General features: G+C 50.8%; 1 protein-coding gene across 6 annotated transcripts; it reads left to right on the forward strand.

The window, feature by feature from the left end:
• The first annotated feature begins 3,045 nt into the window (after window positions 1-3,045).
• On the forward strand, window positions 3,046-22,119 carry Znf606 (zinc finger protein 606). 6 transcript variants are annotated; one of them, XM_046430906.1, is made up of 7 exons: window positions 3,046-3,148; window positions 3,980-4,078; window positions 5,070-5,126; window positions 5,585-5,673; window positions 14,335-14,461; window positions 14,732-14,827; window positions 18,913-22,119. In XM_046430906.1, the coding sequence occupies exons 2-7, from the start codon at window positions 4,048-4,050 to the stop codon at window positions 20,895-20,897; spliced, it is 2,385 nt and encodes a 794-aa protein (XP_046286862.1). In that variant the 5' UTR covers window positions 3,046-3,148; window positions 3,980-4,047; the 3' UTR covers window positions 20,898-22,119. The 6 variants fall into 6 exon arrangements, with proteins under 6 accessions (XP_046286862.1, XP_046286863.1, XP_046286864.1 ...); XM_046430907.2 differs by lacking the exon at window positions 3,046-3,148 and adding an exon at window positions 3,352-3,461; XM_046430908.2 differs by lacking the exon at window positions 3,046-3,148 and adding an exon at window positions 4,460-4,538 and having other exon boundaries at window positions 3,469-4,078.
• The last annotated feature ends 1,038 nt before the right edge of the window (window positions 22,120-23,157 follow it).

Raw genomic sequence — 23,157 nt, forward strand, 5'->3', positions numbered from 1 at the left:
TTCCACCTCAGAGGTTGGCTTAGTCTGTGCTGCTACAGCTGAATTCCTGAGGCTGAGTAATGTATAAAGGGATGTGTGGGGTAATAGTCCTGGGAGCCAATTTTAAGCAGCTTTGGCAACTGTGATTCCAACATGGCACCTCAACACTGCACCCTCACAGGGCAGAAGGCAGAGGGGCAAAGAGGGAAGAGAGGGATACAGAGAACATGTGCCCCCACCAAACCTGTTTTAAAGGCATTAATCTCTTTGTGAGGGCCTCCACCTCATAACTTAGCACGTCTCTAGACCCTACCTCGCAGAGCCTCAGAGGCAGCACAGGCACAAAACAGCTTGTGTAGGAAACAATCATAGTTATCTGTTATCAATACTGAAAGTTTAAAGGAACAGCTGTGCAGACATTACTTTTCCCCTCTCCCTCCCCTTTCACGGCTACAGAAGGGAAACTTACTAAGATTCTTCTTTGCTTGTTAGCATTTTCTATAGAAATGTTTGTGTTATTTTCAAACCTCAAGAAAATTCAGTGTTACTTCCTTGCAGCCACAAACAGAAAGATTCTGTCTATGTGGACCTTACAGTCAATCAAACAAATAAACGAAGCAGATAATTTTAGATGGTGTTGGCACACAGAAAACAAAAGAAGGTAATGAACTGAGAACTAGGGAGAACTAGTCAGAGCTGGTTAGTGTCAGGATGTGATGGCTGAGATCTGGAAGAAAGGATAACCCATAACTTGACAAGGAAGAACATTCCTGCCAGAGGAAACAGCAAGTAAGGCCTGGAGGCAGGAACCGGCTGGCCCTGCTGGAGGGGGCTGGAATCCAAGGGTGAGTGGGCAGGACATGGACTGAGCTTGCAAACTGTCCTCCTGTGTCCTAAATTATGAACTGGAGTTTGGATTTCACTCAGACCACAACAGGAAGCCAGTGCAGAAAGAAGCAGGGACCTGATGAGAGTCTAAAGGTCCCCTTGGCTGCCCTCACGGGGATGAGGTGTGAGAGCACCTTCCTCACCTCGTGCTGCTCCTCTACAGCAGCTTCCTCTGCTTCGTCCTGAGGGGTGGGAATTGTGGGCATACCCTCCATGGACTGCTTTTCTCTCCAGAACCCACTCTTTGACCACACTCACCTTCCTACTGCCTGGGAACTCTCCCAGAACCTGGCTCCCTTCTCCTTACCTCTCTAGTGTGACTCTCAGTCTGTGTTAGCCTAACACTCATTCACCGGAAGGCGCTCCTCTGCCTTCCCACAGTGAGTCCCAACACAACCCATGCAAACCCAACCCACAAGCCTGCTTTAATGACCTTCTGTTGCTAGTGGAAATACCTCCAAGATCTCTCTTGCACACTGCTCACTCAAATCTAGAATCCTAAATGGCCACCCAGTGTTTGGGCTCAGTTCCTACACTTCCTTCTCCAAATTAGCTGCCCAACCAGTTTTAGAATGAAGGCCTTGGTTCCACTGGGTCCCAACAGACTCAATACCCCCCACCCCCATCCCAAGGTGCCAATGGAAGAAGAGGAGTGGAGAAGGAAGAACTTTAATCTGGATGTCAAAGCAGGAAGACAAAGGGGCAAAGGGAGTCCTGGCACAGAGGAAGAACTGTGACGGGGGCAGGAACTCTGTATAATTAAATCTTGGTCAAACTGTGGTCTGGTTGATCATTTTCTCAACTCTGGTTCCCTGAGGTGGCTCTGGAGAAGTCTTACCTCTGATGTGGCCATTCAGAACTCAAGAGTAACTGCTCTTGCTTGTGTGTGTGTGTGTGTGTGTGTGTGTGTGCGCGCGTGCGCGCGCGCGCGGGGTGGGGGGGCAGCCTCAGTTTCCATCAGGGGGTAACTCATCCTGCTTAGGGGGGCTAGGCTCAGATCTTCCTGCAAAGTCAGCATTTTGAAAATTATACTAGATTCTTATCTTGGTGTCCTTGGTCTTGAAGGACAAGAGACATTAAATATACGGCTAATCAACTTTATATTGGCAGCTTTCTGATACTCCTTAAGGAATGTGTCTTCTTGCCCCCCATTTCTCCTCATTCTTGTCCATCTCTATACATTCTCCACTCCAGCAGCTTAAGTCACCTATTTATTTTCTAACATGCTCCTCAGCCTCTGCCCTTTCCCCTCTCTGCCTGACCCACCTCTCCATCTGTTTGAACATGCAAAAGTGTCTTCCAATGGTCAATGTGCTTCCTGGGGACACCCTCCCCGTCCTGTCAAAGCTGAGCCATTGCTTCTCTACAAACTACGGTGCGCACACCCCTCTCCAGAGCCACTGTACTCCATTTCTTCCCTCGTGTGCTCTCCTGTCCTGCCTACACTGTAGATCCTGGCTGTCATGGTTTGCGCTCAGTGAGTGCCCGAGACCTGAGCCCGGCGGGCGTGAAAAGTTACTTTCCACTAAGAAGGTGAAGAGGGGAAGACGCCCCGCACAGCTCAGGCCCTAGGACCCTGGGCGCCGGTGGCTCCGCCTGGGTCCATGGGCCAACTAGGGCCAGAGGCCCGGGCGGGAGCCCGTTTCACTCCCAGTCCTGCTCCTGGGCCGCGGTCCAGCCAACAGCCGGGGCGGGCCTCCTGGGCCCGCCATCGGCAGGTGCGGGGCAGCCCGGCCTTCGCAGCGGCGTGCCCCGCAGGCGAGGGAGGCTCAGGACCGGGCTCCTCATCTCGGAGGACCGGCGCAGCGCGCTCAGCAGACGGAGCTCAGGCCGCCCGCTCCGGGTCTCCCAGGCGGCGGGCGAGGGCAGCCTGGAAGGCTGGCGGGGTACACTCCCCGCGCCGCGGAAGCGGTCGAGCAGCGGAGCGGCCGGGTGCCGGCCCTCGCGGCGCTTCCGGCCAGGACCGGAAGTGCAGCCCTGTGAACTACAGCTCCCAGCAGCCTCCGCGGCACGTCCGGGTCGGCGCCGGGGGAGCGGCCGCCATTGTCCGCGGCCGCCGTGAGGCCTTCGCCCGGGCAGTGGGGCCGCTGCCGCTGCCGCCGCCGGAAGCCGGGGGACGGGAGAGGGGGCGCGGAGAGGTGGCGCCAGTGGTGGGGGCCGGCGCGGCTCTAGGGCGGGGCCTGCGCTTGCTCTTTCCGCGCCGGCTTCGCGCCCCGTTGCCCTCGGCCCGCGGCTCGGGCGGGCGCGACCTGCCCCGCCGCGCAGGGGGGCCGCGAGCCAGGTAAGGCGGGCCGCTCGCGGGGCCCGCCCGAGCGGCAGCGGCGGCCCGCTGCCCCAGGCGCTCCGCGTCCCGGCCGGCGCAGGAGGACGTCAGACGTGGGTGGGAACAGCCGGTGCGGGGCGTGCGGCGGCGGCTGGCGTCAGGTCGCCGTGGCGTGCGAACGGCCCGCCGCGCTTTGTTCGCGCCCCGGGCCTCCGGACGGGTCCGCGCTCCGGCGCAGGCCTGCCGCCCGGGCAGGCCGCTCTGCTCCGCCCCCCGGCCCCGACTCGGCCCCGCGCGCGGGCTGGCAAGCACCGGCCTCGAGGTCCTGCAGGTGCATTTTTTTTTTTTTTAAAGATTAGGAGACACAGGATTCACCGTTTTAAAGCGAGCAATTCAGTGGTTTTGTTGTCTATCCATAAAGTTGTGCAGCAGTCACCACCGTCTAATCCTAGAACATTTTCATAATCCCAGAAGGCGCCTGCACCCAAATGGGAGCTGTCACCTCCCACTTTCCCGTCTTCCAGCCCTAGACCATGACTGTATCTGCAGGTAGATTTTACAGTGATTTTTGTTAGATCATCCGAAAGTTCCATTTATCATTCCCAAGAAAGTCGACTGCCTTTCTTGGGAATGATAAATTTTCACCCTTATTCAGATGGCACCCTGGGTTTATTCAAGTTACCCTTCATTTCTCTCCAGAAATTCTGTTACGTTTTACCATGTAAATTATGTTTTCTTGTAATGCTTACTGGGATTCTTTAGTTACTTCTGTGGGTTACTTTCTTCTTTGTTCCCACTGGGTCTTCTGTGAAAAAGGACCACTCTGTCTTTTTCCACTTTTGTCTCTAGACTGGGAATCAGGTGCTCTTGGGCAGGTGGTGCTCCTGGACAGGGACCTGGTTGATCTGTCCTCAGGGATGGCGGCCATCAACCCGTGGGCCTCGTGGGGTGAGTCCGAATCCTGTGTTGTCTGGGCCTTCCCTAGATGGGACCTGCTGTAGCACTGGGTCAGGGCTGAGGATTCTGGGGATGGGAGAGGATTTGCCTGTCTTAGTAGAGAATTAGAACTGGTTGCTGGTAAGGGGGAAAAAGTTGGCATAAAAGACCGACTTGTTTATATTTTACAGTCAGCTCCTGAAAAGTGACACTAACTCAAAAGATTTTCTGGCGATTTGTGGGGTTTCTTGGAAGACCATCATACATATAATAGAAATGTCTTTAAAGCTGTCCATGTTTTTTACTTAACTTTTTTGTTTTTTTGTACTTGGGATTGACCCAGAGGTGCTTTACCATTGAGCAACATCCCTTCTTCTTTTTATTTTGAGACAGAGCCTCATGGAGTTGTTGAAGCTGTCCCCTTGAATTTCTAATCTTCATGCCTCAGCCTCTGGAGTTGCTGAGATTACAGGCATGTGCCACTATTCCCAGCTGCATTGATCTGTAATTTAAAAACAATGTTAAAGGATAGTGTGATGTCAGTGGTATGTTTTATTTTCAAGTGAGATTTTCATCACTAGACATCAAGAAAGTATCCTAGTAGTTAACTTTACAAAAAAAAAAATTAGATAATACTGTATTTGTCAGATACCTCAAGCCTTTAAAAGGTGGTTTTTAATTGTCCTATGGTTACATTGTGTGGATACATTTCCTAACTCTGACTCCTGTGTGCATTTCCCTTACAAATCCACCTACCTTGGGCTCTGTGGAACTTTGTCATTCCCCTCCGTGAGGCAGTCTCCTTTTCCATTTTTTTTGTTTTAGATGACCACAATATCTTTGTTTATTTATTTTTATGTGGTGCTGAGGATCGAGCCTAGTGCCTCACATTTGCGAGACCAGCGCTCTACCACTGAGCTACAGTCCTAGCCCTCCTTTTCCATTTTGTCACCTTTATTCACCTGGCTTGGTGTCACAGCCCTAACCTGATCCTTCTGTGCAGGTGCCCTTATGGACCAGTCCTGGGGGATGGCAGCTGTTGACCCGTGGGCCTCCTGGGGTGAGTCCTCAGCCATGTTGACTGCCACATGTGGCCTCACCCTGCACTGATCTGCCATAGCTGGGGTCAGAGCGGGGACCTGGGGATTCTTCAGGGCAGGGACTTGTGGTCCAGCTCTGACACTGTTCAGAGCTGGAGCAAAGAGGAGCTGGAGTGCTCCTAGGGCAGGATGTGTGGGAGTCAGTGTGCAGCCGTTCAGGGCTCCAGCCTAGAAAGGCTGTGAACAGACGCTACTGCCCATGACATAGGGTGTCAGCGAGGGACTGGTGTGTTCAGTTGTGTGCCTTTTCCTTTTCTGGGCCACATTGCCTTCGTCTGTAGAATGAAGAAGCAAGTCTACTCCTTTCCCATGAAGGGAGGGCAGTGCTAGTCTTCCTCAGCCCCCAGGAGGAAGCGCTGGTGTGGTGGAGCTGTTGTAAGGAAAGAGCTGCCTCCGTGAATTCTTTTTCCTTCCTTAGCTCTGTGTCCTCAGGACTCTGCGTGGCACATGGATGGGAGCAACGAGGAGGGGAGGAGGGCTGCTGGGCACCCAGCAGCCCAGGTCCAGGTGAGATGGGCTTCCACTTTTTCCTGAAGGGGAACTATATTCCCAAAGGATGTGTGTCCACGTTGTCACTGGCCATCCCAATCATTGTGGTTACTCAATTTACAATAGCAAGAGTTTGGGTAGAAAAGGAATCAGCTAAATGTTCATGTTTCGAGTGCAGGTGGGGAGAATTCAGTCAGTGGTCCATGACTTAGAGTCTGTCACACCCGCCTGTCCAAAGTGCTGAGCCACGACTCTGCCTAGGGCTCTGTGCAGGATGAAGGGTGGCCCGCTTGGCTGGCAGCCCCCTTTTCCTCCTCCCACCTCTTTCATGTATTCAGATCTGATTGAGGCTGATGTGGATTGTGCCCTCCTTGACTGGTGAAGGAATGCAAGGACAGGTGTCAGCCTCTGCCCTGAGAACCTCCCAGACTCCTTTCTGGAGAAGTCATTCACTAGCTAATGCCATCTCATAGGTGGCCTGGGCTGCCTGTGTGTTGTGGGGAGGGCCCTGTAGCAGCTCAGTCCAGCTGATGCTGGGAGATGGGCAACTGTGTTGAGGCCAGTGGGCACAGAGCAGCTGTGGAAGATTGGAGCCAGGCGGGCATTGTAGAAGAAGGGCCTCACCTGCAGCACCTCAGGTGTGTTTTGGGGCTGGGGGTGCACTGTATGGCCAGTGTCTAGACAAGACTGACCCCAGTTAGTTTTCAGACTGGAGAGACCAGAAAGAACCTGCCTTCTGGCTGAGAGCTGGGACTCCACCCTGGGAGGGTTGGAGCCTCAGAAGTGTTGGGAGCAGGAGGTACAAGTTCAGAGGTGGCTGGAGGGGTGCTCCTGGAAGTGTGGAGGGCAGGGCTGTGGGAAGCAGGATGGCGGTTCAGGCCTGGGAGCTGGGGAGGAGAGCAAGGTCAGAGATATAGGGAGTCGAAGCCGGGGGCTTCAGGACTGAGGGCACAGTGGTGGCTCCTGAGAGAAACAGGACAGTAGACTTGTGGGACAGGCAGTGTCCCTTTCCCTTTCCTGCCCAGTCTCCACCAGAGGCAGGCACTTAAATTTTTTTCATTATAGCTTTGTTGAAATACCCACATAAACTATGCTGTTTAAAAGTATTTCATAGTTGTTTTTTTTTTTTTTTTTTTAAATATATTCACAGAGTTATACATCCATCACCAGCATCTAATTCTAGAACATTTCTATCACCCTGAAGAGAAATCCGGTACCCTCTAGTAGTCTCTCCCTGTTCCCCGGCCCCCAGCCTGGCAGCTGCTGATCTGCCCTCTCTCTATGGATCTGCTGTGCAGAGGCTGCGGGTCCGTGGAACCATGGTCTCTGGCCTCGAATGCCTGTCTGCTTTCACCTAGTGCAGTGTTCCAGGCTCGCCCTTGTCGGGGCCTGCATCAGTGTTCATTCCTTTTCATGACTGAGGCACAGTTTTTAACTGATTTCAGTTTCTTAAGATTATCCCATGTTTCTAAATGGGAGATTTTTAATCTATTTTTTCTAATTCATCAAACTTCCATTTACTTTGTTGATTCCCGGTTATAAAAGGCAAAGACAATAATTTCATCACATTATTTAGGTCTTCAAATAAATAGTTTCATTACAGTATTTAGGTCTTTTATTTATAAGTTAACGAATCAAGTAAATGTGAGGCACTGTGTTATAAAGCTTTTACAAACTACATCACTTAACTTTACACCTCCACCAAAATTTGAAAAATTTATAAAATCTGCATTTTCAAAGCGGAAAGGTGAAGTGAATCATAATTGTGTCGCCCCATGAGGCAGTGCTGCTTCCTGGGAAGGAGAGGGGCCTGGATGCAGTGATGTGGGTGCTGCTTTCCTGGGTCTGGACTGGGGCAGCTGTGGGGTCCACTGCTGTCCTCGTGCATACAGTCATTTCTAGATGTGTAGCAGTGCAGCAGCCTAGGCTGAGGCGGGCCCTGAATCAGTCTCCTGGGAACCAGTTAGCGGTAACAGTGCCATGAAGAAGCCTGACTGACCACTGTGCTGTGCTGTGCTGTTCATTTATGTCAGGGTTTCTGAGAACCTATTAGAGTTAATGCTGAGAAAATAAAACAACATTAAAACAACAGTACCCTCTAATGTCTGAAGAGTTGTGATTTCTGAGACCATGCTCCTGGCCCCCTTCCCACACTCATTTGGATTCTTCCCTGTGGGAAACTTGGACATGAATTGTGAGATTTTTTAAATTAATCAATGACTTCAGGAACACAGATGAGCCTGTGTCTTTTTAGGGTTCCTTCCAAGTTAAATATTTATTGAAATAAAGCATCTACCTGGTGAGAACATCAAATGCTGTCATCCCTCATTATCTGCACAGTCCATTCTTGGGAACAAGCTACTTAGTGAAGTGCCAGCTAGCAGGAGCCCAGATCCTGTTATTTCATGGAATAAGGGACAATAATAACAACAGTGATAATATTTCAGTCTATCTAAAATGCTAGCCAACCTCCCCAATGTGGAAATGCTCTTAAACTCGTCTGCAGCAATTCACCAGGAACTTCTGCATGATAAACCAGGTATATAAAACACTAGTAATACTCTGCACCCATCCTTGGTCCTTCTTGACTGTCTAGTTATGTTTTTCTTCTCTGCAAAGAGTTTACATTAAGATACTAATAACAAGCACTGGGGTTTAAGTCAGTGGTAGGGTACTTGCCTAGCACATGAGAGGCCCTGTGTTCAATTCCAGTACTGGGGGAAGAAAGAGATACCAAAGAAATGGTTGCCAGTTGCCCAGGGTTCCATGAAGGAGAGCCTGTCACGGAACCCAGGTGATGAGCAATCAGGAAATAGCCTTTGGGGCAGGCAGCTAAGCCCGGTCAACACCTTGGACTCCTCTCTCAGACCCTCTTGGGCTGTGAGTAAGCAGATATGGGAAGGGCCTAGACAAGTGCATACTTGTGCATGGAGTGATGTGCAAAGGTTTCTTGGGTTTGGTGGGGCATCTTCACAGCCATCGTGGGAAAGGGGGTTTAGCTTGGAAGGGCTTCTTTGGAGCTGAAGGCCTCATTCCTTCCCATCACCCCAAAGCAGCAGGTAATAGTGTGGGTCCTGCGTCTCCACACTAGGGGGGGATTTGCCCTCAGCTCCTGGACTTTGTGTTTCATGTGCAGTTCTGGAAGCTGTTCACTGTGTCCTCTTACTGTCCCTGAGGTGAGGCCACTAGCATGGGGGAGTATTCAGCTGGACTGGTTTTTCCTGCTTTTAGTCCTCAGGCCTCTGAGTTTGATAATATCTCCTTTTTTAAATTCTGGAAATTTTTATTTTAAATATTCTTTTGACAGATTGTTAAGTTATAGAAAAGTATAGAAAGCAGTTGAACAAACACCAGTCCCATCGCTCTGGGGAGTGATGTGTGGTCGCGTTTGCTGGCTTCCTTCTTTACATTGTCCTCAGTGGTTCTCATTCTTTTCCAGAGCTGCCGGTCATGGATCTGGTGTGTACACAGATAATACTTTTTCGTTTTCATAACAAACTATGTAGACAGCAGAGATGTACAATCTGATCTTTCTGAAGTTTCCTCCCTTGTACCTGTTGCTTCTTTAAAGCTTCCTTTGTGGAACTTTGAGGTGGCCTGTGTTGATACAGGTGGGTTACGCCAGGTGGCCCCACGGGGAAGCTCGCCCTGCCACCCTTTCTTCTGGATGGGCGTGTAAGGCCTACCTCTGTTGTCTTTGCTGTGAACCACATGGGGAATGTCCCCGTGGCTTCCGTCTGTGCCGCTGTGAGACCTCCCCTAGCGTGTTCCTGGAGGGGAATGCTGCTGAGTTCCCAGGCCTGCTGCTGTGTGGCTCAGCCTGGGTGCAGCCTCTGTGCAGCCTCCCCACTCTGGGAGAATGCCCATTTCCCTGCATCTTTGCCAGGTCCTGTAGTTTTCAATGACCTTATGACCCAAAGTCCTGTTGCATTATTTTAGTTGGATACTAGTGAGATAGAATATCTTTTGGTATCTTTGTTGGCCATTTGTATTTTCTCTCTGGTTCATTCCCTTGTCCCTGGATTTCTAGACATTGCTGTGCTGCTGTGTAGGTATATTCCATGCACTCTGGGCCCTCATGCTTTGCCATATGTGAGTTATCTTCCAGTCTGTGGCTTGTCTTAACTTGTGTCATGTGTTTTTTGGTACTTTTTTTTTTTCAAATGTATAGCTTTGTTTATGGCTGTGTGTATGTGTGTGTGTGTGTGTGTGTATGTGTCTTATTTTAAGAGAACTGTGCTTTAAAAGGTAACTTTCTCCTTCTTTATGTTCTCACTCTGGGGTCCTCTGCTGAATGATGGGCCTCCTCAACAAATTGCTGGCTGTTATTTCTGCTTTGCAATCCATATCTGTCCTCAGGGAGAGAGGGAGGCTTGGCCGTCATTCCCACCTCCACAGAGCTCTCGGGGATCCTGAGCTGAGTGCAGGGCCTCTGTTCCCCACTTCTGGGACTCCTTCCCTGTCCCCAGAGAGTGTTTCTGTAGTCTGCTTCGTTTTCCATTGCAGTCTTCCTGGGCTGAGAGGCTGAGAATGGGACCTACAGTTCACTGAAAGTTGGGTGCTGCTCCGCCTGGCCGCTGAGTTCCGCCTTCCTGGGTGGCAGGTGTTTCTGCTGTCCCAGGGGTCCTCTGGTCTATCTGTGTTCACCAGGGAAGGGCTGTGAGGCTGTGTGTGTGTCTGCTGCAGCTGAAGATGCCCGCCCTCCTGACAAGTCCCTCTCTGGAGGCGGCGGGCCTCAGTGGCCAGGATCCGCAGGTCAGTGCTGCTGCCTGTCTCAGCTTGGGCCACTTAGACCCCAGGCCTAACTGCAGGGGTCTCAACTCCGGCGGCAGCCTGGGAACCCACCTTGCACACTTGGGTCCAGAATGCTCATGGGCTTTGCCCAGGTGCAAGTGCAGTGCTGGTGGCATGGGCCACGGTGGGGAGACGGGGAGCCGTCCTGAGTCTGGCTCTGCTGCGAGTGTTCCAGCCCTACTCCCTCCTGCCTCACTGTGTCCTAAGTAGGTGCCCAGAGCCGTCCGGGCTCCCGCGGCAGCCTTCCTCTGCTCCGTTTACTGGGGTCAGCATTTCTGACACACTGTGGAACTTCTGGTGCTGCTGACCCGTTTTTTCACACACACAAACACACACCTGCACTTGCACACGTGTTCTTTGGAGTTTTCTCTACTGAGCTACACTCCTAGCTCTTTTCACTTTTTATGTAGAGAGAGTGACTTGTTGGGTTCCCTGGGTTTGAACTTGCTTGAACTTGCCATCCTGCCTCAGCCTCCTTGGTAGCTGGAGTGTGGCCTGCACCACCACACCTGCCTGTACTGTAGACGTACAGCAGTCCCTTTAACAGACCGCCACCGACGTGATGGCTTAGAATAGCACGGACTCTCTCTTCTGGAGCGCGGAAGTCTGAAATGTGCTCCACTGGAGGCCCGAGGGGAGTATGCTTTCCTGCCGGTCAGGTTTCCAGGGGCCACCTGCCCTCCTTGCTTGTGCCCTTTGTCTTCAGCACAGTGCTGTGACCTTTGCCTCCATCTTGTGACTGGCTGACCCTCCTGCCTCCCTCCCTGCCTCCCTCCCTTCCAGGAGGACTGTGTGGCCACGTTGGATCACCTGGTACTCTGAGATAACCTCCCCATTTCAGTCACGTCTGCAGAGTCCCTTTCATCACTGTGGTGATGGTGCGGGTGTCCCCTGCCTCCAAGCCTTCCACAGCCCCCATGATCCTCAGCTTCAGTGCCTGCTAGCTTTCAGCTCCCGCCGTTTCATTCGCTCTAACCACCTTCTTGTTAAATGAGTATTTCGAATCAAGTCTCAGATCCTATCATTTCACCTGTAAGAATGTCTGGGTCTGTAAGAGAGAGGTACCTTTCAGGCTGTAGCCACAGAGCATTTATCACCCAGGAATTTAACTTGGTTCCTTAACGTTGCCTAGTACCTGGTGCACTTCAGGCTGGCTCACTTGTCCCCAAAATGCCGCCTTCTCTGTTTTGGTACTGGGGATTGGTAAATGGGTACTTTACCCCTGAGGTATATCCCCAGGAGTCTTTTTTAGTCTTCATTTTGAGACAGTTCCTAGACCCTCGCTACGTTGCTGAGGCTGACTCTGAACTTGTGATCCTCCTGCCTCAGCATTCTGAGGGGCTGGGATGACAGATGTGCACCACATGCCCAGCCCAAATATCTTCTTAGAGTCGGTTTGTTGGTTGTTCGTATCGGGATCCACAGAAAACCCACACATGGCTTGTGCCTGGTAGGCTGAAGAAACTGGTGCCTTGGCTGGTTTGCCTGGTTTGCCTTTGTGATGTCATCAGACGAGTCCTGCCCCCGTGTCCTGTGAACTGGCAGTTGGACTAGGGAGCTGTGCAGATCCATTTGGTATTTTTTTTTTTTGAATCTTTATTTTTTTAATTGTAGTTGGACACAATACCTTTATTTATTTATTTTTAATAAAGGTGCTGAGGATTGAACCCAGGGCCTCGCCCGTGCTAGGCGAGTGCTCTACTGCTGAGCCACAGCCCCAGGCCCGTCTGGTATTTTGACAGTACTTCTGTGTGGCTCTGGCCCCTCCTGCTTTGTCGCATCAGAAGGCCCACAGTGTCTGTGCTTGATCTCCAGGCGAAGGATGGATTAGAGGTGGTGATACGCCCTCACCCCCATCTTTTTTTTTTTGATTTCTATTTGTTTTAGTTAGTTACACATGACAGTACAATGACCTTGACGTATCATACATTTGAATCAGATGGGATCTAATTTCTCATTTTTCTGAGTGTACAGGTTGCAGAATCATATTGGTCATGCAGTCACAAATATACACACAGTCATGATAATGTCCGTTTCATTCTACTACCCTTCCTATCCCCCTATCCTCCACCCCCATCCTAAAGCTCCCTGTTGGCCTTTCTCCTTGGCCCAGCTGCTGTGCGTGGTTCTTGTCAGCATCCACTTTATTATCAGGGGTTGTAAAACCCTTCTCCAGTGATTTCATTCTATTCATCTGTCTTCAAGGCAGTGTCTACTAGGTGTGATTCTTCAATGCTTAAAAAAAAAATCAGTGGTCCCTCTGGGGTCTTGGGAGGTGAGTTTGTGGCAGTCTGCCAGCATCCTGGTGAAGCGCAGGTAGCTGTGGAGGCCAGCTGAGGTGCCACCCCAGGGAGGTCAGGTAGCGGGAGGTGTGTGGACAGTGAGCAGGGCCTCCCAGCTTGCCCCACCGGTGTTGTGCTCTGAAAGCTCATGAGCTTAGGGTTTGTGCACTTCTCTGTCCTGTGTCCCATTCAGACAGAATCCCAGAATGCAGAGACACGGGTAGCCATCCAGCAAACAGGTCTGGACAGGGCTGTGAGAGAAGCAGGAGGTCAGCACGGAGCCCACAGGCCCACAGTCAGCAGTGGCTCACGGGATGTGCCAGCCCCGTCTGTGCTGCACAGGGTCGGAGCCCAAGGCAGGAGCCCCCCGGCCTAGCAGTCACTTGGCACCAGGGCTCTTGGTGAGAGCTTCAGACAACGCGTCTCTACACTTAGCGCATGTTCGCTGCCGCAAATGCTGGGCACAGGTGGGGAAGGGACTGCGACAAGCTGGCTGTGGGGCCTTGGCAGGTCTCCAGGGAACTGCGGCAGGGACGGCTCTTCAGGCCAGTCACAGTGCGAGTGGAAGGTGCAGTTGTGGTGCAGAGAGAGATGGTCACTGAGATTAGAGGTGGCAGGCTGTGTCTGAGCCATGCCTAGCAAGGACAGAAGGTATGCCCCCAGGAGAGGAGAGAGGTGGGTGCTAGGAGGGCAGGGAGGGGTCCAGGGACCCTCAGAGTAGAAGTGATGCTCTGCACACCTGTCTGCTCGGCAGGTGTTTGTCTTAGGCTGGCTCTGCCCCTGTCAGGACCATGTGCGTGGTGGGCTGTGAGGCCCGGTGAGCAGGAACTCTGGGGACACATCACTCACTTCCCCCTATGCCCCCTGGATGCCAGGTGCCTGAGGCACACAACTCATCTCTGAGAGGAACTGTAAGGGATGTCTTCATTGTAAAAGTCAGACTTCATCTTTCCCTATAGTTTCCTGTTCTCTTATTCCTAAAAATGTCAGCGCGGGTTTTATTTAGGTCACATATTTTGATGGCTACTGTGACTGATTACCCTTGGCCCAGCCACTCAGGGTCATCCTGCTCACCCTTAGCTCCAGTCCTTGAGAGGGATTGAGAAGGTCTGGGATGAACTTGGGGGTGGTCTGGGGATGCATTCAGAGGGTCTGGGAGTGGACAGGGAGGGAGGGTCTGGGGTGGAAGCTTCCCCACGGTGGCCAGGAGGTCATATGTGAATGTTCAGTCCCTTCCAGGGCCTGGGTTCCCATGTGGGAGCACAGAGTTAGCCCCATGGTTTCTAGCCTGCTGTTGGTGTCCTTAGCTTGTTCCCACTCTGACCTGGGCTTCATTGCCTGCCTTTGCAGGGAGGGGACTGCCCAGGTGAGCTGTCCACACCACCTGGTGTTACTGGTATTGGGCAGGTGTCCTAGGAGACACCTGCTCCTCTTTGCTGTGGTTATTGGGGCCCCACACGTCCACTTGGGGCCTTGGTGAGGCCAGATTCGTGACTACCTCCAGGAGGCCCTTCCCTCCAGTCTCCTCTTCCAGGCTTTCAGTCTTGTTCTTTCCCTGGAAACATTGGAGGGGGACCCTGGCTGAGAAACACGTGCTCTTTAGGAACCAGTGACCTTCGAGGATGTGGCTGTGGACTTCACCCAAGAAGAGTGGGGGCAACTCGATCTTGTGCAGAGGACTCTGTACCGTGATGTGATGCTGGAGACCTATGGGCACCTGCTCTCTGTGGGTAAGTGACACTGTGAAAATGGCAGTGCCCCAGTGGCCCCCAGAGGGCTGAGGTGATCTGGAGCCCCAGTACTCATGAGGTAGGAGGACCTGTGCTTCCTCAGTCCTGGTGGGACTTTGCATGAGGACTGGTCAAGGGGCTGTCTTGAGTGGGGCATCATTGGGGGAGTGGACAGCGTGTTTCTCAGGCCCGGCATTGTGGAAGGACTGGGCAGATCCATCTTTGCTGTCTGCTGTTTGATTCACAGTCCCATTTTCCCTCCACACACAGGGAATCAGATGGCCAAGCCTGAGGTCATCTCCCTGTTGGAACAAGGAGAAGAACCGTGGTTGGTGGAGCAGACGTGTCCTGAGAGCTCTTGTCCAGGTGAGGGCAGGCCCCTGTGTGAGAGAAGGGGGCTGAGGGCAGGGGTCACCTCTTTTGGGACCTTGGAGAATCCCTCCCAGGAGCTCCCTCCCTGGCTCCTGACTTTGCTGCTGTGTTCTCAGCACAGATGCCCCACCTGACTGTCAGAACAGCTTGCTGGGCCAGCTCCCAGCCCTGGGCACCTCTCGATGGCGCTCACCTTCTCTGCTGTCCCTTCTCTGAGATGACTGCTCTTTCATTTACTTAACTTCAAAACTTTTGTTTTTTCTGTTTTTCCCAAATTGTAGCCCGTGGCCACAAACTCTTCTTTTAAAAATGAAAAAAACAAGAAAGTTGTTCTTATTTAGGAAGCATATTCATGTCTCAAACCGAAGCTGCTAGACCGTAGAGCTGAAAGCCTCCTGAAAGCTCCCTCTCGCTCAGGTGGCTCTCCCCACCTGGACGCGCCCTGCGGGCCGCAGCTGCTCTGTTGTTGTAGTTTTCCAGTCATTTTCCTGGTTGTTCTGGGCACTGCAGTTTGCATCTCGACTTGTAACAGACTCACTTAGTCAATCCAGTCTATTTTGACCGTATTCTGCCTTCCTGTTGTGCTGTTCTCGGGAGTCACCTCCTGTGGGTCTAGCATAGGTTTTGTAACTGCTGCTCTGTTATCGCCTTTTGAATCAAATAGAAAGTGGGAGTTACCAGCCGAAGACACGTGCCCCCGCTTACCCTCGCATCTGTGGTTTTCTTGTTGGTGCTCTTCACTTGCAGTCGCTGCCTGTGGTTCTTTCCTCTCTGCCTCAGGGCTCCCTTTAGCATTTCTTTTCTTTTCTTTTTTTGAACCAGGGATTAAACTCGGGGGCACGGAGCCACATCCCCAGCCCTATTTTTTTATTTTTTAAATTTAGAGACAGGGTCTCATTGAGCTGCTTAGTGCTTCGCCATTGCTGAGGCTGCCTTGAACCTGCGATCCTCTTGTCTCAGCCTCCCAAGCTGCTGGGATTACAGGCGTGCTCCACTGTGCCCGGCTACTAGCATTTCTTTAGGGGAGGGTTTGGCAACTTCCAGGTTTTGTTTCTTGGGAATCTCTTTGTCTCTTTTACTTTCAAGAGTCATTTTACTGGATATAAAATTCTCGATGGACAGTTTTTTCCTTTTGTCCCATGGTTTCGGATGAGAAGCGCTCAGGTAAGCCCACTTGTTGAGGCTCCCCTGTGTGAGAGGAGTTGTTGTCTCCTGCTGCTTTCAGAGTTCTCCTTTGACAGTTCTCTCTCTCTATAGTTTTCCTGTCGATGTGTGTGTGCGGCCTTCTTGGTTGGGGCTTCTCAGAGCTCCTGTGTGCATCTCACTCCTGAGCTTCTCCTCTTCATGGCCCTAGCTGAGTGCTGCTGGACCTAGCTGCTTGTTGTTGCCCCTGACAGCTTGGAGGTGCAGGCTTGACCAGCTCCCTCAAGGCTTTCTGCACACTGTGAGTTCCCCGTCAGGTAGGACAGAGGTGACCTTTTCTGTTGGGGTTTCTAGGGACCACCAAGCAGGACCCCTCTTGACTGTTGTTTGGGAATGAGGCTTAGGAGAAACTCCAGCTCTGTTCTGTTCTTCTCACCCAGTATTGGACACGTGGCTATTGTTTTTCAGGACTACGGATGAGCTGGGGAGCCCCTGATAGGACTAGGATACATTACTAAAAACCCACAAAGGTCACTGTCCTGATTGATACTGTTATTTTTCTTGTTTAACACTTTCTGGTTGATCTAAGGCTCTGGTTCATTTACAGAATTCTGAAAATTTGATTTTGACCATATAGCCAGTTTTAAAATTGCCTTTCCAGAGGGATGGGGTTGTTGATGTCCTGGCTCTGACATGTTTATTGACTTCCTGTGCTTCTGGCTTGCCTCTGGTGCATGCTCCGTGGGCCACCGGCACTGTGTAGTGCTGGACAGGAACGGTTTCTTTGGTCTTATGTTTGGTCAGCTACCATCTTAAGTTTCTCTGGAGTTAATTTGAGAACTATATGAAGGTGCACTCACATCTCAGAGCTAAGTGTGAAGTTTGTAATCAGTGCCACTTCTCAAGCAGAGTTAAGCCTCTGTTACGATGAATTCAGGTGGGTAAAGAGAAAGGTGGTGCATGGGAAGTGAGAAGAGAAGCTAGAGAAAGAGAACAAAGTCTGGTCCCACTGGATACTCGTGGGAAGCTGTGTGATGGCTGCCAAAGGAGTCCATATTCTAACCCCCAGAGTGTGCGAACAGGGCACCTTGTATGGCAGAAGGGGCTTTTCAGATGTGAATAAATTACAGATTCTGAGATGAGATTATCCTGGCTCATCTGGGTAGATTCTAAATGAAATCATGAGGGTCCTCAACAAAAGTGAGGCAAGAGGGTCAGAGACACAGGGGAGGTGGGACAGAGGTGGAGGTGGGAGTGCTGTTCTTTGAAGATGGGGAGCAAGCTTCAAGCTGCAGAGGGTAGCCAGCATCTCAAGGCTGGAGGGGGCAAGGACAGGGCTTCCCCAGAGCCACTGGAGAGGGCACACCTTGATGGCTGCTGCCTTCTGGAACTGTACCATAATAAACTTGTGTTATTGTAAGCCACCGAGCATGTGAGCATTTATTATAATAGCAGACTCCCGTTGTTGGAGGGCTGCTGCCTCAGCATTGAGGATTTCTTGCTGAAGGGAAAGGAGGGAATTTGGCAGCATTTTGCTGGATTCATTCTCAGCCAGTCATTGGGAAAGTCCACATGGGGTGGGGGCAGCACCAGTATTTGAGTGCAGATGGTCAGGCTGCGGCTCCCTTGGCTTTTTTGTCATGCACTTGTTTTTCCAGTCCATATCTTATGTAATTGCTCTAAAAATGATTGTGTAGTTCACAAGAATTGTAACCTTAGGGGTGTTTTGAAACCACGATGGTGTTGCTCTTTGAGCTGGTGAATCTCATGTCTTCAACTGGACTCCATGATACAGACACAATGTGAAAGCGTTTTATCACAGATAAGCTCCTGTCTTGCTGGTGGTGCTCTCTCTCACCCCACCCATCTTCCTTTTTGGGGGGCAGGTGTCAAGATGGGAATTATGAAGGTGTTCTAACATAGAAGTAAGTCAGGACACTCTTTGGTGATTTGCACGTTAGTTTCTAAGCCTGCATTCACATCTTTTATTGAACCAGTTCGCCCTGCCCTGCCCTGCCCTGCCCTGCCCTGCCCTTTTTCCCCCCATACCTTAAGAGCATTCACGTGTCCTTTTAGTCCCCAAGACCAACCCAGGTTCATTGCCCTCTGGGAGGACACATACACACAGGTATCAATGTACTTAGATCTGGGGCTTGTCATAATGAAGGCATACAAGCAAAAGGAAAAGGTGTGCAGGGCTCGGCCCAGAGGAAACCTGGCCTGGGTCTCCATCAGCTCTTCAGTGGAGGTACACACGCCCAGTGAAGTGTTTTCTGCTGGAAAACCTGCCTGAGCCTGAGAGTCTAGGGTGTTTGAGGTGTTGCTCACGTGGGCAGAGTGCCAGCACACCTTACTGCAATCCCTGAACTCCATCCTTCCAGAGAGAAAGCAGATGTTCATCAGGAACAGCAGGGCTTGCGTAGATGCCTGGGAGAGCAGGTAGAGAGAGCTTCTCACCAGGATCAGCAGGGTTTGTGCAGATGCCTGGAGGAGCAGGTGGAGAGAGCTTCTCACCAGGATCGGCAGGGCTCGCAGAGATGCCTGGAGGAGCAGGTACAGTGTGCTTCAAGGGCTGGAGCATGTCACAGTCTCTACCAGTTACAGTACTTCAAGACCTCAATTCCCAGGAGTGGGCCAGGGCCAGTCCTGAAGCAGGCCATCTTGGTCATGTGCAGTGTTAAGCACACAGTCTGACAAAGTTTGCTCATTTCTGCACACCCTTGTTCTGGTTCTGCTTTTCGTGGGAAAGTACTCTTCAGTGGTGTAGTTTGTGTTCTGGTAAACAATGTTCACTTCTCACTCTTGTCTGCTGTGATATTTCTCTGGCTTCCAGAGAACAGTTTCACTGTTGCCTTCCAATAGCATGGACTATGAAGCTCATCACCCTTCCAGCCTAGGTCTCTGTGTCCTCACGGCTCTTTTCTGTCTCTTTTTAGAGTGGATGAGAGATCATGAAAGCAGTGCCTTGATCCCAACACAGAGTACTTTCAATGAAGAACCATCCCACGGCATGAAGTTGAAAAGATACATATGGGATGATCCTTGGTTTTCTAGGTTAGGAGTTTGGGGATGTAAAGACCAATTAGAAATGTACCATACAAACCAGAGTACAGCTATGAGGCAAATGGTCTTCATGCAAAAACAAGTCCTGTCTCAGAGAGGACTGAATTCTGAATTCTGTGGACTTGGGGCAGAGTATAGCCAGAGCGTAAACTTTGTTCCATGTCAGAGGGTTTCTCAGTTAGAGCATTTCTATAAGCCTGATGTGCATGCTGAATGCTGGAGGTGCAACTCGGCCGTAATGTATGCAGATAAGATCACCTGTGAAAACAGTGATCATGACAAAGCCCTGTTCCAGTCCCTCCACCCTGTTCACCCTGTAAAAATGCAAACTGGGGATGATCTTTTCAGATGTACTGATGCTGTTAAGTCTTTCAACCATATAATACATTTTGGTGATCATAAAGGAATGCACACAGGAGAAAAACTGTACAAGTATAAGGAGTGCCATCAAATCTTTAACCAGAGCCCATCCTTTAATGAACATCCAAGACTCCATATGGGAGAAAACCAGTATGATTACAAAGAATATGAGAATATCTTTTACTTCTCATCCTTTATGGAACATCAGAAACTTGGTGCTGTAGAGAAAGCATGTAAATACAATGAGTGGGAGAAAGTCTTTGGGTATGACTCGTTCCTCACTCAACACACAAGCTCTTACACTGCAGAGAAGCCCTTTGAGTACAGTGAGTGTGGCACGTCCTTCATCTGGAGCTCTTACCTGATTCAGCATAAGAAGAGTCATGCTGGAGAGAAGCCCTATGAATGTGACAAGTGTGGAAAAGCTTTTAGGAATCGTTCTGCCCTTACTAAACACGAGCGGACTCACACTGGAATAAAACCCTATGAATGTAACAAGTGTGGAAAAGCCTTTAGCTGGAATTCTCATCTTGTTGTACACAAGAGAATACACACAGGAGAAAAACCTTATGTATGTAATGAGTGTGGGAAATCTTTCAACTGGAACTCCCATCTTATTGGACATCAGAGGACTCATACTGGAGAGAAGCCTTTTGAGTGTACAGAGTGTGGGAAGTCTTTCAGCTGGAGCTCCCACCTCATTGCCCACATGAGAATGCATACTGGAGAGAAGCCCTTTAAATGTGACGAGTGTGAGAAGGCTTTTAGGGATTACTCAGCCCTTAGTAAACATGAACGAACTCACTCTGGAGCAAAACCATATAAATGCACTGAGTGTGGAAAATCCTTCAGCTGGAGCTCCCATCTCATTGCCCACCAGAGAACTCACACAGGGGAGAAACCCTATAACTGCCAGGAATGTGGCAAAGCATTCAGAGAACGCTCAGCCCTCACTAAGCATGAAATCATTCATTCTGGAATTAAGCCCTATGAATGTAACAAATGTGGGAAATCCTGCAGCCAAATGGCTCACCTTGTTAGGCATCAAAGGACTCACACTGGAGAAAAACCCTATGAGTGCAATAAATGTGGGAAGTCCTTCAGTCAGAGCTGTCACCTGGTGGCTCATCGGAGAATTCACACTGGTGAGAAACCCTATAAATGTAATCAGTGTGAAAGGTCCTTTAACTGTAGCTCTCACCTTATTGCACACCGGAGAACTCACACTGGAGAGAAACCATACAGATGTAATGAATGTGGGAAAGCATTCAATGAGAGCTCTTCCCTTATTGTGCACCTGAGAAACCACACTGGAGAGAAGCCCTACAAGTGTAACCACTGTGAGAAAGCTTTCTGTAAGAATTCCTCCCTCATTATCCACCAGAGAATGCACAGTGGAGAGAAGCGCTTCATATGCAGCCAGTGTGGGAGAGCCTTCAGCGGCCACTCGGCCCTGCTTCAGCACCAGAGGAGTCACAGCGAGGAGAAACGTCCTTGAATTTATCGGAGGGTTTTCATTTCTTGTACATTTGATAACCTATAGGAGAAAACCCTCTAAATAAAATCAAAAGGGAAAGCTTCTCATTAAGAATTCAAGAAGACTTCCCCCTTTGTCATTCAGTAGGGCATATCTTGGAAGTAATGGTATGATGAGAAAATTAGGGAAAGGGTATCTGCAGTCATCAGCCCTTTCAGCCTCACATCAGCACAGAGAAGGAAGCTCTGGACTCCGCACGCAGGCCACCAGGAGCCTGTGCTTGAGGATCTGGTGGGGGCACCCTTCAGCAGGTGCTCCCACCTCTGTGATCGTGTGCTCTGTTGGGGGGCTCGTGCAGAGCCGGGTTGGACTGGAATGTACTTCTCATGGAGCTGAGATATTGGGTGGAAATCTTTATAACACCATTTTACGCATAATTACAGAAATGCAGATAGATTTTGCTTTGATGAGGGCAGGGTTTAGGTGCCCTTTAAGGGGTAGAATATGGGATATTAATCTGGTTCAAGAAAGGAAATAGTATAGTTTTGAGTGGGGTGTTTGCTGTTGGTCAAGATGAACTCCTTAGACAAGATGAGTGCGTGAGATCACTGAGGGCAGCAAGGGTGCAGCCTGGAAGGGTGAGGCTGGTGTGGGTCGAAGGTGACACTCACCACCTGGGGCCAGGGTCCGCTGCCTGTCTGTGCTCATGACTCCCTCCTTGGGTGGTAGTTTGTAATTTGTTTTAGGCAATCACTATAAATTATAACTTTGGACACGGCTTCAATATACATAGCACAAAGGAATTAAAAGAACATAGAATTGTGTGTGATATCTACTATAACAGATCTAAAAAATGTGTATATGGATAAGGACCTGTGAGGCCCATGGAGAAATTAACCCACTTAATTTAAGATGTTTTCGTTTTGTTCTTCAAATACATATAGCACTTATCATTTGCCGTTTTGTTTTAAATGTTTTTCAGATATTAAATTGTTTAATCCCATTAACTAGGTACTACCATTACTCCAGTTTTACAAATGGGGAACGGAGGCAGAAATGTTGGGGAACCCAGCTGAGGACCAGAGCTAGTAAGGAGTAGAGCTGAGGTTGGCTCCAGAGGCCGTGTCCCAACCACGGTGCTCTGCGTCTCTAGTGATGTTTTACCCTCATGTTCCCCTTTTGTTTAGTGTTTCTATAGTAGAGATTTGATAATAAAATTCAAGAAAATCCTACGCAAAAAGAAGTGAAGTCACTGTCTCCTTTGTCCTGAAGCATTGCTGTTAACACGAGTTGAGCTCAGATCACTGGGGAATAGGAAGAAATCTGGGTTGAGTTTGGAACTGCTGCATCTTCTGGGATCTGGGTTTCCTAGCACTTGGCCCTGGCAGCTCTGAGGGTGATGGGGCAGTGGGCCTGGGGCACTCCCTGGAGGGCGGTCTGCCCTCCCTGGACCTGTGCACGCCAGGGCGTTTCCCAGGGTCTCAGTGTTCAGTGTGTGCCTCTTTTAATCTTTAGGTGAAAAGAACACTCGACTGAGGGAGGTCAGGAGTGAAGGGAAACCTCGCCAGTCCACCCAGAGTGAGGGGAAGGGGCAGGAGGGAGCCAAGAACTTGGGCCAAGGACCCTTCCTGGGTAGGTGTCAGCGCTGCACAAGGGCCATCTCATCCCGGGGAGTCAGGACTCCCAGGACGTCCTGCGACATGGCCGCACTCTGTGGAAAGGCTGTGTTCACTGTCCGACCACAGGTGTGACTGTGACGTCCCCTTGCCCACAGGGCCTGGTGCACTGGTGGCCATGCTAGGCGTCGTTGCTGGACTCACAGAGTCGATGGTTTATCCTGTGGCCTTCAGAGGCAGAGGCCCTAGGAGAGGTGGGGTCAGCAGGTCTCTGTGGCAGAGCACGTGTCCAGAGCTGTCTTGAGTGTGATGAGATCGGACCCCAGCAGCGGGTCTGGACTCCCAGGGATCCCACAGTGTACCCTGGCAACCTACCTGGGGACCTTGTCCCAGCCTTGTGACCTTTAAAATGTGTTTGAGAGGCCTCCTGTGGCTCAGCCCCTTCAGGAGTCAGGTGAAATCCCTCACAGCTGCACACTGCCCCAGAGCACAGTGCTGTTAGTGCGCGTGTGTCCAGGACTCCAGGACCCCTCCGTGGCTGTGTCCGACCTGCCTGCCCCTCGGCCATGTCCCTTTCACCACGCCCTCCCCTCCCTAACTCTGAAACCCGTCAGACCCAGTCCCCTCCAGCCATCACGTCCCCCTTCGCCTTCCTGCTGTGGGTC

Source organism: Marmota monax, unplaced genomic scaffold, assembly GCF_021218885.2.
Source record: "Marmota monax isolate L192 unplaced genomic scaffold, Marmota_monax_Labrador192_F-V1.1 WCK01_AAM20220418_F8-fsc00215, whole genome shotgun sequence".
Classification (NCBI taxonomy): Eukaryota; Metazoa; Chordata; class Mammalia; order Rodentia; family Sciuridae; genus Marmota; species Marmota monax.

Bases quoted from the DNA above. Each gene is read 5' to 3' on its own strand.
- Znf606 (XM_046430904.2), top strand. From the start codon at position 3,859: ATGTTTTCTTGTAATGCTTACTGGGATTCTTTAGTTACTTCTGTGGGT. The intron at 4,079-5,069 runs GTGAGTCCGAAT...CCTTCTGTGCAG, and splicing joins CAACCCGTGGGCCTCGTGGG to GTGCCCTTATGGACCAGTCC. The intron at 5,674-14,334 runs GTGAGATGGGCT...CGTGCTCTTTAG, and splicing joins ACCCAGCAGCCCAGGTCCAG to GAACCAGTGACCTTCGAGGA.